Below are 19,272 nucleotides of genomic sequence, written 5' to 3' on the forward strand. Positions count from 1 at the left end.
AGACTTGAAAGCTCAGTCTGGTCCAAATCGCTCTACAGCATTTACCCTATAAAGACATGGTGGAAGCTTTGGAACCAGCTTATTTTTAGGTCAGTTAATACACTGTTTGCAAAATGCCTCCTTAAAACTATGTCATTTTGATGGGATTATGCTAAGAAAAGATCAAATGAGAAAATATTTTTAAAAGTAAAAGTAGTTCATGGGACTCAGCATCACAAATACAATGAGAGCACATCATGACGATAGAATTTTTTGGAACAATGAGCATAGACTAATAAAATCATGTATCCTAAACTGAATAACAGAGATTTGAAAAAAGAATGTTTCTGTATATTTCAGGAAGGGAGAGGTCATAAAATGTTATAGGCTTTTTTATAGTAGTGCTAGTAACAACATGTTACTAGTACATAATAACTATTTGTTTCAGTCTTGTCCATGTGATGTCTCTATAAATGTGGCTCCAAAGCAATGTCTTGTGAATGAGCATAAATCTTCCTGTAGTTTGGTACAGGCACTCGGATCAAGCACTCTCTATTTGTTTAAAGGTGAATGCATAATGCAGGCCTTCTAAGAGAAGTGAAGAGTTACGAAGGTTTCTGAGTATAAGCCTTATGAAGCTTTATGAATACAAAGGAGTAAGGAAACGTTACTCATACTATCTGAGTTCAAGTTCTCTCAAAAAAAAAACAAAACAAAAAACAAAACAAAAATATGTGCAAACTTCTGACTCCCGGCATTTATGGCTTCCAATAAGGCAACTGACATCTGACAATTTAAATTTGTAATAAATGCTAAAGGGAGAAACAAAACTTTTAACCTACCAGTATCACCTCCATAAGATTATTAGAAAGTATAAGGGATAGGTTGTTTCCTTCAGTAGAGAACATGAAACTTGGATTAGGAACTACTCACATCCATGTATAACACTATTCTTTGGAATAGTTATAGTATTAGCAATTCACTATTCATTTACTCCGTGCTAGTGAGGTCATGCCCAAAATCAAGCCACCTGAGTTAAATGAAGCTGAAAAATGAACATTCTAAAGTTCTGTATCTGCATTAAACCATCTTAGTGAGATGAAACTTGGACAACCTGTGTTGACATAAAGTATCTAGCATCCTACTTTCAAAGTTTAAATTCCTTTCAAAGTACATGTAAACCAGGGAACCCAAGAGTGTGTCACAGAATCGGCAGCTGGATTCACGCTGGGGGTATGTCCCAGCTGCACCTCGGGCATGATGTTCCCGTGGGCCTGGCTTTCCTTTGGAAGACATCTAAGCATGACAGTCAGGAGGGAGCCTCCATACTGTACCAAGAATAGAGGCTGGAGATTAAAAAAGAAGATGAGAGGAGGATTATGGGCTAAATTCAGCATTTGGACACCAGTTCCGTAGAGTCATCTTTACAAAGTTTCCCAAGGAACTGCTATTCTCCAAAGGTGTCACTTGTTCATGGGGACTGGGTCTTTCTTCACTCCCCTTTGGATTATACAGCTCTAAATGCAGCATCTGTTCTATATTCAGAAAGATGATGCAGGAAATATGGGATTACTAACGGAAACACTTCACAAAATTTATTTGTGTGCGTAGATAATATAATATATAATGCTTATATAATATATATAATGCTTATATAATATATAATATATTATATATAATAATAATAATATATAATATAATGCTTATATAATATATATAATGCTTATATAATATATAATGCTTTAATCTCCACTGCCTTGTATGCTGTATCAACCTCCAAAGAGGGATGCAACAAATGTATTACTGTTCATTACCTCATACGCTCACCCATTCTCGCTTCAATGCCTTTCCCAGTCAAGCACCAAAATTCTCCAAAGAGATCTGGAGATTCCAAATCTCCAATCTATCCCAACCTTTCTGGGCAACCTGCACACACACAACTTCCCGCATGAAGAATTTCGTCACATATCTCATTAGGAGTCCCTTACGGCAGGTTGTTTACAGTACTTCTTGTTGTGGGTTTTTTTGGTTGCTGTTGGTTTTGTTTTGTTTTGGGTTTGGGTTTTTGTTTGTTTGTTTCCTTTTTTTTTTTCTTTTCTCTTTTTCTGTTCACATCTGAGAAGAGTTTGTCTTCAGCTTCTCTGTAAGCTCATTAGGTAAATGAAGAGAGAAATCAGATCACTCTTCTCCAAGCTGGACAAACCCAGCTTTCAGTCAATCATTGTACGCTACATATTGCTGTGCCATCTCGTGCTCTCTGCTGAGTCTGTGAATGGCTTTCCTGTACACAGGAGCCCCAAACGGGACACAGTATTCTGCTGAGATGCAGTCTCACAAGAGCCAAAGTGAGACAGAGAACTGCTTCTCTTGATCGGCCAGTTTGCTCATGTAGCACACTATATGGCTAAAACTCACCTCTGTAAAGGCGCACTGCTGACTCATGTTTAAATAATGTATTTCTAAAGTAAAAACCTAAAATGGGTTCAAAGAATTTCATCCTAAAAATCATTTATTTCTGCCAAGAAGAGCCTGAAGTTGTTGATTCAGTTGCAGAATTTAGACTGTAGGTACCTGTCTTTAATCAATCTCACCCTTATTTGCTTAAAACTCTGTGACTAACCTCAGCTTGTCACATCCTCCAGTTACCTGAAGAGAACTAATTCTTTTTTGTACCTTTAGTAGCTCTGACTCCTAGACTAATATATCGTATTTCTTCTTTTAGCCTTACCTTAGGGTAAGGGAGATTTACTTATGACTAGGAACTGTGAGAGTGGGATTCTTTTTATCTGTATCCCACAGCTGACTGAAAAGTTCCTGTTCCCACTGACAATTCACTCTTTCCAGGTTTCTCGTCCCTAACTCTTGAATGGGTGTTTTTAGCAAATGACTCAATGTAATACTCTTTGAACTCCATGATAATTCCTTTTTTTCCTGATGATGAGGTAGTCTTTATCCTTTCTAGTGTATCTGTCCCTACAGTGGTGTCACGGAGGTACCCCGATGTTAGTTTAAGGGACAACAGGGTCCAAGACAACTTTTATTAAACCGGTGAGAAACAGGGTTTAATACTCCGAAGTGACTTAAATAAAGGTACGGATATCAGTTGAGGAAATTTATTAAGGGGCAGCAACTAATACAACAGGCGGTCCACAGTGTGCATGCACGTGGCTTCACTCAAAACAATGCCGGAGCCAGCCCTGAGTCCCGGAGAAGTACACACTTGCCTGAATACGGTGCGGGATTATTTTCAAAGAGATACACGTACTCGTAGTGAGTACGGGAAGTGTACACTCGCGATTCCGCGAGGGTAAATTTATAATACACTCGCAATCCTACGAGGGTTAATTTACTTACACGTGCAAATGTGCACGGAATATTACACGTGCTTATGTGGAAGCACGGGAGGAAAATACACCCGCGATTCTGCGAGGATTAATTTTACACGCGCTCATATGGAGCACGAAAAGTTACACGTGCATATGTGCACAAAAAGTATAAATACACTCACAATCCTGCGAGAAGTTTTACTCACAGACGTGGTGGCAAGGCAAGCGAAGTCTCCATCCCGGGGGGGCTCTCGGCGGCAGCATCTTGCTCGTGCTCCGAGAGACCCGCGACAAAGGGCGGAGTCTCGATGAGAATCCCATTTTTATACTGGCTGATCAGATCTGACTGTAGGCATTCTAGAAGCTTCTCTGCACCCCCACACTGGCTGTGGGTGCCCCTGAAGCCTCCAAGCATCCCCCACACTGGCCACAGGTGCCCAGCGGCTCACTGGCGCCTCGGCACTGCCTTCTCCTAATGGCCCTGGCCAGGGTGCTCTGGGGCCAAACAAAAGAAGCTGTTAGCCTCAAGTAGCAGAGAGAGAGGGAGATGTGCCCACTCCTTCCATACTGAAGGAGGGAGGGGGAGAGAGGGGGCTTTGCACTCTGCCACGAGTGTGTTCATACATTTCTTTAAGAATTAACTCGGATGAGTTGTATGTATATTCTCCTTTACCTGACTACCTTCTACTCCCTCCAGCACTTGTGGCTTTTCTTTTAGCCTTAGTAACGATATCTCTGAGGTGATGTTGACTTTGCCGTGCAAATATAATTCAAGAAGTCTACATCTGAGCAAATCACCTTCATATCCTTTGAAGTCAATGGACCTTAAACACGGTTAGGCGCTTCTTGAGTTGCAGGACTGGATTAAAATCAAGTCCTACATCTCCATGATGCAATATCAGGGCTTATTCAAAGTAAAATAATATTTAATTCAGTCAATTCAGGTCATGCTTCTTCCCAATTGATTTTAAGCCAGAAGCAACATCAACAACGTGACATGCAAGAAAGACAAAGAAACTATTTTCTTCATCTGCCAGCAAGCTCAACTACAGTGACAAAATGCAACTCTTTTGGCTTTGATGGATGTACTGCCTGAGCCAGCATAAACAAGCCCTGGAGTACACAAGAATAATTAACATCTTGTGCGACTTCAGACCTTTTTAGTTCATCCCGACTTCCACTAACAAGTGAGAGCTGAGATGAGTCATGAAAGTGTTCATGCACACCCATAAAAGCTGATGACTTTCACAAATTTTCCCTTTTGTTCAGTATACTCTCTGTAAAATGGTGGATTTGCTACTGTAATCTGCAAACAATTCAGAGGCCTTTATAAATTTTTGCTACACAGCTTTATGGACTGGGTTAAGGTTTTGCTAAACAGGCAGCTGAACAACATGGACTTCGGAGCTCCATTAGTACTGTTTCCACAAAAAAACCTTGAAACTCTTATTCAAGCTTCATTTATATGAAATACTATACAAAAAAAACAGAGGTCCAAGTCCTATTCCCAATAAACTTAATCAACGCAATTTGTATCAGAACTTGAAGCTACCTTGCCGGAAGGAAATCAGTATACAAGTTCTTTAAATTTAAAACATTACAAGTCACTAATGTTTTCTGAGGAATGTATTTTTTACCTCAGTCTTTCCTCAGTATTTTGGGACTTTACAGGCATCTATGGCAAAGGAGAGAATAATACTTTTTCAGACTCCTTAAATCAAATAGATGAAATAACATAAAAGATGTACTTCTTACATCTAGACTACATTCAGATGCATCGGTGAAACTTGTGAGGCTGTTATTTCAAGAAGAACAATAAGCCTCAATTTATGTGTATTTCCCAGCTTATTTATTATGGTACCTGAAAGCTGAGAAAACTGCTGAAAGTTCCTGGAGGCATTTATAGCCACTGAATAACTACCGTGTGCTTCTGAAAACTGGTCTAGGGCTGGATGCTGGAATGGTGATGCTACTGGTGCCCTGCTAGAGGCTGTTAGAAGTACAACTGTTAAACAACATGTACTTTTCTGGGCTTTCAGCTCACACGTTTCTTCTTCCTCCTCCTGTTACTACAGATTTTTGACAACATTGCAACCATCTATCTTTTTATTCTCTCAGCAAAACACACCCTTATGCAGAGGTGGGATACAATTAACAAGTCCATTCTTACTCCGTTTGAATCAATTTGCCTCTTCCATCCCAAAAACATATCTCTATTGTAGAGCACGAGCTTGATTGTGCACAACTAAAGCTATCCATTAACTTCCCACTGATCTTGGAAGTTCAAGATGTGGAACAGCTGGAAACCTTGATGAGTTTCACAGACCTTTTAAGTAGATATTGCTCACTGTCCACCATAGTATCCTTTTATAACAACAATGGTGTATGCAATGTTGTCAGAGCGTGACAGAACACAATTCACTTCATCCTAAACCAAATGAAAACAGACCAGATTAATTGCTCTCAATAATTGCCTGTTTCTCCCCAATGACTATAGAGCAGCCTACAGGGCTATAAATACCTATACTGTTGAATAACGAAGGTGTGATAAGTGCTATGTTAAATGTGTCTCTTTCTGCACATAGAGTACCTAGCTTGATCAAGCTTGATATTCTTCTCTCTACTCACTGTCTGCTACTTCTGTCCAGCCATTCATGCATTCAGTGTTAGGATTTCTGGACTGCCATTCATCACTGCCACACTTCATAAAATCTTTATGTACACTCTTATTCTCTGGAAGTTTTACTGATCTCCTGCATATATAAATATGTTTCCTACTATGTCCAAAGGATATTAATCAATTAAGATACAAAACATATTTATTTGTAGCTTTAATGAGGTTTTAAGTTTTGGTTTTAGTAACAATTCTACCAATAATACTGTAGAAAATATCCCACATTTTAAATAAAACTTAAATTGCTCCAGTGTTTATTTTCACATCTGTAATTTTCTTTATAACATATTTTAAATTAGTTGAAGTATCTCAAATTATTTTAAAGTATATTTATATATTTTTATGTTCATCCATAGATTTAGTCTCTGTATCCAGCTTCAATAGATTCTCTCAAAGCCTTGAATGGTTTTGTCCTTTCACCCTCATATGTAGACACATAAAACCAGTCCAGCTCCTGATCAGTCTTAGCTCCCCAGCTTTTCCTGTGCATTTCTACTACTATTTATCTCCTTCTGTAGCTATTAATAAAGCTAGCAAAGAAAAAAAGAGAAAAACAGAACCAAAACACACACACAAAACCCCAAGAAAACAAACAAAACAAAACCAAAACAACAACAGCAAAACCACAACATTCTTCATCTCTGTTTCTGTGGTGTCTAGAAGAACTCCCCTTCACCCTACACATAAAAATCTCTTCTCAGTCTCTTTGTATGCATAATTTATTTTTCTGGTGTGCCATTCAGAGCATCCCCAAAGAAACAATCAATCTTCACAGAAAACCTTTGCACAATGACTGACTCAAAAGTGTGGCCATGGTGCCTCACTCCTCTATTGCTCTTCCCTCCTGCTCCTCCAGATGATATTGCAAATGCTATTCTTAGTCTCAATGAGATTACTGATTTTATTTTAATGTTTGGTCTTTGATGCTGGTGATGCATTTGCAGATACTCCGTAATGAAAGGAAATGGAACAGAATATAAACTACATTTTCTCTTTTTTTTCAGCTTACATAAGTATTGCCACCACATTTCTCATCCTGCTATCTGAGATCCAGTCTTTGAACAACAAATTTGCTTAGCCACGTTTGCTTCTCCATCTAGAAAAATGTGTACCATTGAGTTTGCACTGGCAAGTTTTGTTTATATATATGTTTATGCATATATTAGCCACTAGGTGGCACTATGCATTTGGATTTTTAACATTGCCAATTAACAGAGAGGTTTAGCATTTTTTAAGCTGTCTAGGTATGCACGATACATGAAACAAAGAGAAAGTGCTACGAAAATCAACCAGAAAGTTGTCAGCTAGTCCAGGGTTTATTTTTCAAGCAGGGAAACGTTTTGATTTTTGTACTTAACTTGACAAAGCAGAAGCAATCTCGCCTCTTACGGGCAGTGTTTTCTAGACTGTAGGTCTGAACATCCCTGCATGCGACTTAGGCTGCATGAGAATTTATGAACATATATGGATGGATATTCTTTTTGTGTTTTCACACAATTAAGCAGAAAAGAAGGTGTGAGAGAAATAGTGAGCTAGCAAAGCACACAGCAGAACTACTTAAAGCGGTGATAAGAAGAAGACAATAGCAAAAATACTCCTGCTACAAGCTGCTTTGCTGAAGTTATTTGCTGTCTGCTCTCGTCAGGGCCCTGCAAGCACTAATAGACCTTTAATGGCCCTGATCAGCCTCATGCCCCTGCCAGGGGTCCGGTCAAGCTCCAGCCTGGGCCTCCAGCAATGCTGAGGGTGCACCTGACTTCAGGTTCCTCACAGCAGGGCCTGGGTCTGTATCTGGGGGCCTGACCTACCATTATGACCCTGTCCAGCCACCTCAGGGCTGTGTCCCACCTTGTCCCCCTGCCCTGAGCCGGATCCTGGCCCCTTACCAGCTGTCCCGTGTCCCAACAGTCAAGAGGCAGCTCCAACATACCTGTGTTGAACTAAAGCGCTGTTGTGAAATTGTACAGAGCGCATACAGGCTCTGATCATTCAGAAACACTGAGGAAATGCGAATGTAAACTTTTAAAAATTACTGGTTAAAAAAAGCTACTCATACAGAGCAAGCTGAATTGTGGAAGTCTACATTACGCATCAGATTTAACTAGTTAAACAGAATGACGAAACCAGTAGAGTTTATCTCATATTAACATAAAACGTTCACAGTTTATAGGTTTTCAAAAGCCAGTCCTATTACCAGGTATGGCAAAAGTACTGTTGCTGAGATTTCTAGGGGATTACTGAATTTTCATCAAATGAAACATTTCAGAAGAAATGCCTTATTTCCTTTCCGAAGAACAGTTTCCCATCAGAGAATCAAAAATCCATAAGCCAACTTTAGTTGTAAATGTAATTTACATATTTTAAAGGTACTATAAGGAAATATGGAATTGCCAGCTAAAAACTTTGAAAAAAAAACCTCTGAAAAAGAAAACACATTTCGCTCCAATTTTTCTACCATGTAAATCCTGCTTTCCAATTGCTCAAAATGTTCTTTGGAGACAGCAGCATTTATTTTTGTATGACTGGACAGTACTTTAATCTTATCTTAAGAACACCATTTACTGCTATGCTGGAAAGATATTAATGGATGCATAGTCAAAGCCGTAAGAGGTACCTTCATCTTCGTGTTGCCCCAATTTAGGCATGCTGTACATTCTTCCAAAAATATTTTAAAATAGCAATCTCCTGTTCATATAAACCCCACCACAAAATACTAAAATCTCTGTAAAGTATTTGGACCATATATTTCTGTTCGTTTGGATTACATCTAACCCACATGTTATTTGTTGTATTAGCTGGAGCTTCTTTACTGTGTTGGTATTCAAGATTGCTTCCTCGTGGTATTTGAACTTTGGATGTCACGGAGAGCAGACTGCCATGGCCACAGCTGCCTTATCACGACTCAAGCGCAAAACTATCTGGAGCAGTATTTCTTCCAGAATCTTCTGAAAAACACAATAAATTCACTCACGGCTATGCACTTTCCCTTTTCAGGGCTCCAAATGTCATTTATTAATGTCTACTGCTGAATTTCTATTTAAGTTGGGGGATGGGGGGGATGTACTTCAGACTTTCAAATTGTGGAATGTATCTGTGGCCACAAGTTGCCTTTCTTCTTTCCAAAAAGGTTTGTTATTGTCACTCTTAGTAACCTTTATTATTTAAGATTTCTGAATGCGGCTGATCAGGACATTTTCTTGGCCTTCATCGCTTATTTCCTGTTGGTTATTTTTCAGTAGGCAACTCCTTTCATTCAAGGTTCTTTCTCACCTATCACCCAGCCTCCTCAAAAGATGAGCCAGCTCTGCCTCTCTTCTGCCCTCAATAATTAAGTATAGCTTCCACAAAGCCCAGGCATTGTCAACACCATAAGGACGATCACTTTTATGTGGTGTCATTAATGATCACAGTTCAATTAATGAAATCCAAAGTAGACAAACATTCAAAGCAGCTCCTTTAGCTGCCCTGATTAAAAAAAAATAAAATATGTGAACCAAAAAGTAGTAGCAGGTCTGTACTACAGCTAGAAAAGCAGCAGCATAGAGATTCAAGAAAGCTAAAATTCTCCTGCCAAGAGCTACTGGTGCTGCATGAAAGTTCCATGATCCCACTCTTTCATTTAATTCTGTCTTTAATGCTACCTTGGTTAACTCTAGAAACACTACAGTCTGCAATACTGACTCATTTTACAGGGAAAATAGCTGGAAACAAACAAACAAAACAAACACCCACCCCACCCCTAACTGATGGACGACCTTAATGAGGTTGGGAAGAGTAAGAACAGGGGAACCTTGAGGAGATTCCTTTTCACACAGCAAAAGAACAGCATTATTTCTCTTTATGTAAGTCTCTTACTGTTTTCCAATGCAGAATAAACAGTGATCATCAGATGGGCTTAGTTATGCTCATAGTCAGTCCTTCTTTTGAGCAATGCAGACATATGTGCTTGGGGGGGGGTGAGTTTGGAATGCAAAATAGGCACCTTTCTTACTGGACAAATAACCTTAACAACAGAGGTTGCTTGGATAAACTAAATTTTTGACAACTTGCCATGGGTCCAATATTTGAATATTCATCCCAACATTCTAAAGAGCTTTCAGGATGCGCCCTGGTTCATCCACAACTTCACGAGCTCAGTGCTGGAATCACCAAGTGAAATTCTACTGGCGATGCAATTTGGGAGATCAGATTACATAGTGATATCTTGCTTTAAATTTATGAATAAGTGAGTGTGTCATTTTGGTAGACCTGTCTGTTTTAACTTCCCATTACTGGCTGCATTATGAAGCCTCTCTTTGAGAGGTTTATGAAATTCTTTCCAAAGCCATTTCTCTTCCTGTCTACATCCCTTTCTCAAAGTTAAGATGCCATAAGTAAAATTAAAAATGTTGTCTGGCATATGGGTCTCACAAAAACACGTTTTGGAAAACAAAAGCTTAAAAGACTCATTTAATTGTACAGCCACTGTGTCCAAAATGAAAAAGAAAACAAAACATAACACCAAACCCCAGGCTTCATTTTTTCATAACAAGATCTTTTCAGAACTTTTTGATGTAGAACCCTGTCAAAAGGTTTGCTGATTGAGTTTTAACATTTATGGCTGTAAGATTTCACTTGTCATTTAAAGGTGAACAAAAATGAATCAATTGCTTTATAAGGCAAAATTCTAAATACTAAATAAAGACAGAAATTTGCAGTTTGAAGTTTTCTATTGGGAGCTTTCTACTTTTTTAAGAAGCCAAGCCACAGGTAGTAGGTAAAAGATAAATTAGTGTTTTCCCATACGGACCTCAAAATCTGTAGCCATTATGAGCGACTTAAAATGCAATTAATCTGCACTCCAAAAATGAGAATGAAAAAAAAAAATCCTCTCCTAGTCTTCCAGCCAAGGTGCGTCCATACCTTGGGTATCAAATTATAGGAGGAAAGAAGAAAACAGATGTATACAGATGGAAGCTAATGCAGCCTTCATAAAATAAACAACTAGATTTGCTGGAGAGCACTACAGAGAGGAAGACACTGCCATAGATCCCTGATGAATTACTTTCTTCCTTAATTGAAGTGTAATTCTCCTAATTGATTAAAGAGTATGTGCCAATGCCTGAACATCCCACAACGGGTACAAAGCAGGAGGCCTGGATGTCTAACAGTTTCACGTTGGCAAATGAGCAGAATTTAGACAAACTGGGTCCTGTGGTTTTAATATACTCTTAGTGTTGTTCAGAGGATATTTACACAGTATGTATACAATGTTTCCTTTCCAAAACTCACTATTGTTTTATTAAGCCACGAAGTAAACAAGTCCTCTATAGACTTCATAGCCAATGATTTGAGGTGCACTACAAAAATTACCCGGTGAAATTCTTGAGCTCATATTTTAAGGCAGCTCAGGTAAGATGACTACAACATCAGTTTGTTATGTAAAACAAACAAACAAACCAAGCACAATCGCCTTTAAATCTTTGCTTTATGTCTCCCTGACTGGGAGCTGAGAAGCATTAGATAAGGTATTCCGTACCTAACTGCCATCTAGGCCAAAAGAGAAAAGGCCTGTTCCATAAAATTTGGATCCTCCAAAATTCAGTAGCAGTGCATGCCAGTCAGCCAAATTCTATAGCCTGCTTCATAGAGATGTGAAGGCTTCTCGGGTGCCCAAGAAGTTCATGAAAAAAATCCCCCTGATTTTTATAATAGAGACCCAAACCTCTTGTGGAAAATCTCAGTGAAACTTTATTTCCAGATTCTAGTCAGGATCTTCCACTAAATTTCATTATAGCTTTTGTGAGACAGGTAGCAAATACTACATTAGAAAAGCATGACAAGGGCTGTATTATTGTCCCATTCAAAAAAAAAAAAGTGAAAGAGGTTTTGTGAATTTATTGTAATGAATTATATTTCAAGTGTACTGCAAGTTTTAGGTGTGGAGCTGGGACTTGGCTTAGTTCCAACTTGCCAATTTTCATTAGTAATTCTTTATCAGCAGTCAGACTATCACTGTAACAATCTGCAAGTCTCTGTTCAAAATACTCCTTACATCTTTGTATGAATACAGAGAGTTTATTAGGAAAATAAGGACACATAGAGAATGGATATTTCTGGAAATGCAAATCCATATATTTAACATGGGCTCTTCTGCACAGGTTCTTGGTAAAGTTATCTATAACACGAAGCACGGGATAAATTCTCCTATAACATTAAACATATAGTTTTTAAGGATTCATTACCACAGGGCCTTTATTTCAGTCTCCTAGAAAATGGAATATTCCCCTAGTTTCAGTTAGGCATTCAATTAAATGTATAAGTCCTTCCCCTGCTGTTTTGTCACTACCTGCAGGGCTGAATCAACACCATCAGATATACTGTCTCCTTCCAAGACATGACGTTCTTACACAGCAGTTTGCCTTCAGGAGGCAGCCCTCTTCCAGTGAAAAGAGCTGTGAATAAAATACTGACAGAAAACTTCTTTCTTTCCCTAAAATAAGACTGGTGTTCATCACAAGGATACCCTTGGAGCAGCCCAGCGTCTGGGTCACAAAAGAGGATCTCAAAGAAAGCTTGACTTTCAAAACTGTATAATAGCTAATACTGAATTTATTTATTCAATATTTAATTCATTAGGCTGTCCTAGTTCTCATCTCTCTGGCTTGACACTAGTAAGATTTTCCTTGGAAAACATATCTGTGTAAATCATTCTCCACTATTATAATTTTTCTATTTACTGATCTGGATCAAACAAAAGGAAAATTTATAATAAAATACAAACTGTTGGTGATCCTTTGAAATATTTTGTTGTATACAAATTGATACTAGAGTATGTACTGAAGGAGTTAGACATTCAAATCAAGAAGAGAGGTGGAGAGAGTGTCATCAGTTGGGACCCATGTGTTTATGCTCAGAAGGCACTGCACATGGCAGGTCCCTGAAGTATCATATCCATCTTCACAGTGCATTCAAAAAGGACTGAACGTGGAAAGAAAAACCCAAATACACTATGTATTACTTAGTTCAGCCAAAGTAAAAAAACTGCACTGCAAGAGCTGTCGTATTCCAAGGAGCCCAGTTTTTCCCGAGATGATACACGGCTGGACTACCATGTCAAAAGGCAGGACAACAATGATGTTTATGGCTTTGTAGAACTAATGTGAAATTAAATGCTTCCAGATACTTGAAGATCATTTAGCAATAGAAAATTAATGATTAGTTTTAGACGTGTCATTACTTAGTAAAAATCAAAATTGAATTTTGACCTGCAAAGTGTTCAGTTGCCTTTAGATCTAAAATTTCTTTCCCCTTTTCCCAAGTCTCACTGAAAGCCCATCCTTCCCTTCATGTTACCAGAGAAGTGCTGGGCAGGTAGCACATGTAAATTAAGCTCTTCAAGGAGCACTTTTACCTTTTCACGTTTTCTGCTCACAAGTTCTGGCATACAGTTTACAAAAGACAATTAATCATAAAACCTTACGATAATTAATTTTAAATACTTTTGTCATAATAAAAAGTAATACACACTTCCGATTTACCTATAAAGACAAAAAACTATGGCAAGTTTGCCCTAGCTACTTTAATGTTACAGATTTGCTTTTCATTTGGCTGTCTGAATGTATCTATCACCTTTGCATTTTGCTTGCTGAACAAATGGCTTTATCAGCAATTCCAACTTACAAGAAAAATGTCATTTTTTCATAATCTTATGTTCTACTCATGGGGAAATAGAGCAAGGAAATGTCAAATCTAAAGTTAAAAAATAATAAGCAACACATCCTCTTCCTTCTTTGTTCTATTAGATTACAATTGGTGATATCTGTACCTATATATGTATCTTTCTATGTAAAGACAAAATAAGAATAATAAAGTAACAGATAGAATTTAGGTTTTTTTGAATGTAACACTACTATCCAGCTTTTCCTTTGCATGACTGCATAGTAGGCTATTGTGAATCTGATCTTCTGTCTGAAACAACTGCCTGGGAAACCCAGAGGTCATTCCTGCCACTAGTACTTTACTTTCAGCCACAGCTAGAGAGATGCTCTGTTCCGAGACTTTCGGGTTTTCCTCAGACTTGTTCTTACTGCTGATCCTGGCATCACCAGCCTGCAGCTTCTCTGCCAGTCAGAAAACACCAGCAGCAACAGCTGAGAGCAGGAGAATGCATTTGGTCCCATGCAGCACCCCACGCAGTGCGTGTCCATTGCCTGGCACAGCTGTCCCAGCATGCTTGCTGCAGCTGTACCTTTAACGCAAAATCTGCATAAATGCTAAAAGCCATAAAACTATAAGCACAGTACAGACAAATACAGCAACTTAAACTGCAACAGCAAAGAAGGTAAAGGGAGAAGATCTCGAATACTCCAGTGTGTCTGCATTACAGCTTCTCTTTTCTTACCTTTGTAGTCCACTGGCTTTGCATTCTTTAGAAGTTCCATGCACCTTGCTTCCTCCTTGTGAATCTCCAGCTGAAATCTGCATTCTGGATGGACACCATTCACCTGTGTCAATTTAACAAACAGGCCAGGGTCTTGAAACATGAATTTATGAAGGATGCAACTACCAATAATGAAATCCATGACTTTACCTGGCACTGGTTTTGCCCAAGTACGTGCTAGGCATTTTACAGACACAGTCATTGCCCATTTTAGCTTCTCACACATTGACTTTTCAAAACAAAATATTGAAATAATCTACTAGAGCATTCACCGGCTCCTTTCTGTAGCATTTCAAGGCCAATTGTCATTTACAAGAAAATGTTTAACTTTCTGGTGCACTCTGCAATATTGTTTCATGCCACTTTTTCCTTGAGAAAAACTGCAAGTTAAACTGAAGCAGGAAAGTAAGCACATTCACATTTTTTGCTTTTGTAGTAAATTAGGAAGGTGAAAGTTTCATACAAATCACTGAACATTAAAACTGATCAAACCGCATTCTCTTTGACATGGTAAATTTTGCTTTTCTTCCCTTTCTCCTCGCCATGTGTATTTTGACTCCCAAAGGCCCCAGAGCATGATTATTTGATTCAAGCAAATGCTACAGAGGAAAAAAAACCCACTCATTTAAAAATGCACTATTGCCTTTACTCATTTATAGCCCTGCCCCCAGTTCCTTGGTTTTCAGAAAGGGTTATTTATGTCCATGGGAAGAGATAGTGATGCAGCAGCACTGGGGAGAGAACTAAGAAGTTGTACTGAAGTCAGCTGGATTCACAGGGGCAGACAGAATCTAAGAGAGAAACATGCAGAGACCACAAGAGTCAGCACAGGATAAATGACTGTAGGAGGTGACAATGGAAAAAGAGGAAATGCCACTGGAGATGAAGGGACAGTGAGATTAGCTCAAATGAAATAACATAATAATGAAACAGAATGTGACTACGCTGTACTTCAGTCATCCTCACACTTGTAGTACCAAGAAAAGTGCAGTCTCTCTCCAAGCTTCTCCCCAATCCTTTTTAATTCTCTTACTTTTTCTAGGAGACTTTTAATAGTAGAAGCTGGTAATAGTATCTGATTGATGAGACACTTAAAAAAAAAATGTAATAATAAATTAAGCTGTGACCATGAACTCAGGACCCAGAGTGAGGATGGAGAAACTAGTTATTCTTCAGTCTCCTTGTGGGTAAGCCATTTGCACAGCTTTTAAAAATAGAGTGTAACAGCCATAAGAGTAACAGCAGGAGCTGTTATGAAAACTCACGAAAACCTGTCTCTTCTCCAAATGTCTCATTTCACCGTCTACGACATCAGAACTTTGTTTCCTTTTCTCCATCTTTTCTCTATATTGACTATTGAAAAATTTGTACAGAACCTTAACATAAATCAGGTTTTTTAGCACTTACAATAGAAACTGCAGCATTATACTGAAAATATCTGTGTTTTCTTGTGTATTATCTACATTCCCAATTGCTTCCATGTAAAATAAAGTCACATGTATATCTAATGTTTTTAATTGCATTTTCCTTTCACATCATAGATTTTTTTTCTTTTCTCTTTCTCATTGCAAACATTCGCTGAGAGTAGATCTCCTACTCATCAAAACATATTATAAGTACAGAAGCAGAAATGTTAACTAGATCAGAAGTAAATTAAAGCAGCTACCGCAATTAAGAAACCTGCAAAATAAGTGACTTTTCTCTCTCATACTTAAAAAAGAAATGCAAGTTCCTCAGTATCAGTGATGCAATAGCAAAGGTTACTTTGAGAACATAAATTTGTTAGTAGCAAAAGCTAACACAACATTACTTTTTCAAACCTGGGCTGCATACCAAACTGTAATATACTATGTCCTAATATATACATCAGTTTTATTCAGATGTACTTCACTGAGTTAAAGAGATTCACAGTTCAAGACTACGTGGCACTGACCACATCCCAAAACACATCAAGAACCCCAAAATGGATTTTGAGGGCACTCACCACTTTTCAGGGCTGGTGCTCATCCCCCTGCTTTACCAGGGTCAGGTTATCCTTTGTAACCACCGAATACAGAACCGTGTGCTGTGTTGCACATTTTAAAGGTACACAGCTGGCAATCCAGCTGAGGACTCTTGTGTTTTTAGTGACTTAACAATTTTTAAGGCATCCAGAACAGCAGTTTGACTGGAAATACACTTCTGACAAGCAGCTTATGTTTACCCTCAGCATTGTTTCCCGACTTACGGCAAACATCATCCAGTATTTTAGATTTATGGTAACAAAATACGGAAAAATTTAGAGGGCGGGTTTTGTGTTTTTTTTTTTTTTTTCATAAATAACGTTTCTAACGACATTATAGATTCTGACAAACAACTGAAGAAATGCTTAAAAATATAAAGATGTTAAAAGCAGATGCCCTAAATTTGAAGTCTTTAATAGTCTGAATGCTTTGTACATTGTTACCTGGTTGCACGTGTTAACGACAAATTAAACACTCGGGGTTTTAATCACCATATTATGATTGCTAACGACCCTCCAGACGGTACCAGGACAGCGCTCTGTGAAAACTCTTAGCAAACTAGTGGCCACCGGTTGCCGGGAAAAACAGCGGGGAACAAGTGACTCGGCGACAAACGGTGCCAGCCCCGCTCTGCCGCGAACGGGGACCGGGAATGACGACCGGCATGGGGACCGGGCCCGGTCCGCGCTGCCCTGCCGGGGCGGAGCCTTCCCGGCCCCCGAGGAGTGCCCGGGGCTGCAGGGCAGCGCCCCGCCACCTGCGCCTCCGACCGGCCCGCCGCTGCCTGAGCGGCCCCGGAGAGCGCCGATGGGCAGGGAATTCCACCGGGGGCAGAAGCCCCCTCCCTGCGACATCCCCGCTTACCGGGGACACCCGATGAGCGCGACCGGCGGGACTCACTCGCTCCCGAAGTGCGGCGGGGCCGAAGTCTCCGCACCTGCTGCGGCTGAGCCCTGCGCTTCGGGGAGAGGGGAAGCTGTAAGGGAACCGCCAGCCCGCCGGGTACCGCACAGGCACCGCCGCAGGGGTCACCCCGTCCGCGATCTGGAGGGGCGAGTTTTACCGTTCCGCCGCGGGTGAGCGCGGGGTGACTTACCCGCCCCAAGCTCCAGCAGACGGAGAGGAGGAGGATCGGCAGGTTCTTCATGCCAGCCGAGAGCCGGCGGGCTCCGCTGCCCCGCGCCGCTCCGCGGGCGCCTTCCGAAGGCGGCGAGCAGGAGCCGGGTCCCGCCGCGGCACCATTCGGCCCGGGGGCCGCTGCCGGGGCGCCGAGCCGAGCTGAGCCCCCCGCCCCGCGGGCGGCCGCCGCCCTGCGGCTGTAGGCGGCTCCCGCACCTGCCCCCGGCCGCCTCCCGCTCCGGCGGCCGTCAGCTCCCTGCCCGCCGCCTCTCTGCGCTCAGCTCCTCCTCTAGCCCCCGGCTCCTTTCTCTCCCGCTTCTCCTCAGCCCCTCTCCTCCGCTTCCTTTTCTCCTCCTCCCTCTCCCTGCCGCGGTTGGTCCCTCCATAAGAGGTGCGAGACGTTCCCCTCAGCTGGGACGCCTCTTGGCCATCCTCAGGTGCTTCTCCGTCATCCCGGGCTGGTGCCGGGTTTTGGGAAGGGTTTACCCCGCTCGGCCCGTCCCCAGGTGCTGGATAAGTCCCCTCTTCTCCTGCACACACATTCAGAGAGGCCTGGGTGCCCGGACTGATGCCGGGATGCTTTTTGCCCGTGAAACCATTAAGATAATCGAGCACGTTTTTCCCCCAAGCTAGACACAGACAGAAACTCCCTCACAGATGTAAGTGAAGTGATCCCTAGCAGGGTCAGCCTTCTCCCTGGGCAGATCAGCAAATGTATTACAAAAGTTTTCTTCCCTCCAAGCTGTTTTTTTTTTTGAGGTCTCAGTACAGGATGAACAGTTTAAGGCAACCCTATATTATTGCCTGGCAGTTTACCAGGCATAGATCTTGGGGTTTCCCTCACAAGGCATATAAAATATATAATTGACATTTATGTTAGCCCATGCCTTTTGTTGTAGAAAAAACAGAGATTATATACTGGCTTTTAGCTGAGGATGAGAATAAATTAGAATTGTCTTTCCACTGTCCTATATGTGCTGTAATTTAAGTAGTATGTGTTAAAAGGAACTGAGTGGGCAACATAGGACTCCTAAATAGCCTTATGCCAGCCAAAATAATCAGCTATAAGCAAAGAAGTACACTTCCACAAAAAAAAAAGCTGAAGAGAATTTTCATTTTCTGGATGGATTTGGAAAAAAACATATATTGAGAAGAAAGACTTGATTATAACCTCTGTGGTATCATCAAAAAGAAATACCACAAACCATAATGGGCAGTGTTAAAACCTACATACTGAGACCAGAGGGAAACATTAATGGAGAGAGAAAAACTTCCTGTAGGATGGGATACGATTGAAAATATTTTCAGTGTAACAGAAAACAGTATCCTTTTGGATTTACTTTGATTTGTATGTGATAGGTGGACCGAAATGCCAAATTGCACCTACTTCTGAAACAGCTGGGTTGTGGAAGAACCTGGTTGTGCCTCTAATTCTGGGATTCCCAGAGTCCAACCAGACTCTCAGGTCAAACTTCTTGGAAATGGAGAACTGCACAGTGCAACCCCCCTGACTCCTGAGACTGATGTCCAAGGCTCGTCTTCTGGGTCCTGGTTATTGACACAAGCAATCTGAGGGTGCTCTTAGCAATTTCTCGAGAGCTATAGGTTTTTCCAGAATAACAATCTCAAAAACATTTCTCTAATCTTCTGTTTTACACAAATCTGATGTTGCAAGGCTTTGGAAATATCTGTTTTCTCTCTCATTAGAAGTTATTTCTTGCACTTTGTGATGACTGCCATCCTGTTAAG

General features: G+C 40.5%; 1 protein-coding gene across 2 annotated transcripts in view; it reads right to left on the bottom strand.

Moving 5' to 3' along the window:
• The window catches only part of VIPR2 (vasoactive intestinal peptide receptor 2), a 55,094-nt gene extending 37,299 nt beyond the window's left edge, over positions 1 to 17,795 (bottom strand). Inside the window, exons 1-2 of one of the 2 annotated variants that reach the window (XM_065050482.1) lie at positions 17,501 to 17,795; positions 14,363 to 14,465 (exon numbers count right to left, since the gene is read on the bottom strand). In XM_065050482.1, the coding sequence (XP_064906554.1) occupies positions 14,363 to 14,465; positions 17,501 to 17,551 (154 nt within the window). In that variant the 5' untranslated portion in view covers positions 17,552 to 17,795. Of the gene's footprint in view, positions 1 to 14,362; positions 14,466 to 16,385; positions 16,420 to 17,500 lie in introns of those variants that run through there. The other variant, XM_005498558.4, reaches the window with a different exon arrangement.
• Positions 17,796 to 19,272: the final 1,477 nt, after the last annotated feature.

This window comes from Columba livia, chromosome 2 (assembly GCF_036013475.1).
Source record: "Columba livia isolate bColLiv1 breed racing homer chromosome 2, bColLiv1.pat.W.v2, whole genome shotgun sequence".
NCBI classification, from domain to species: domain Eukaryota; kingdom Metazoa; phylum Chordata; class Aves; order Columbiformes; family Columbidae; genus Columba; species Columba livia.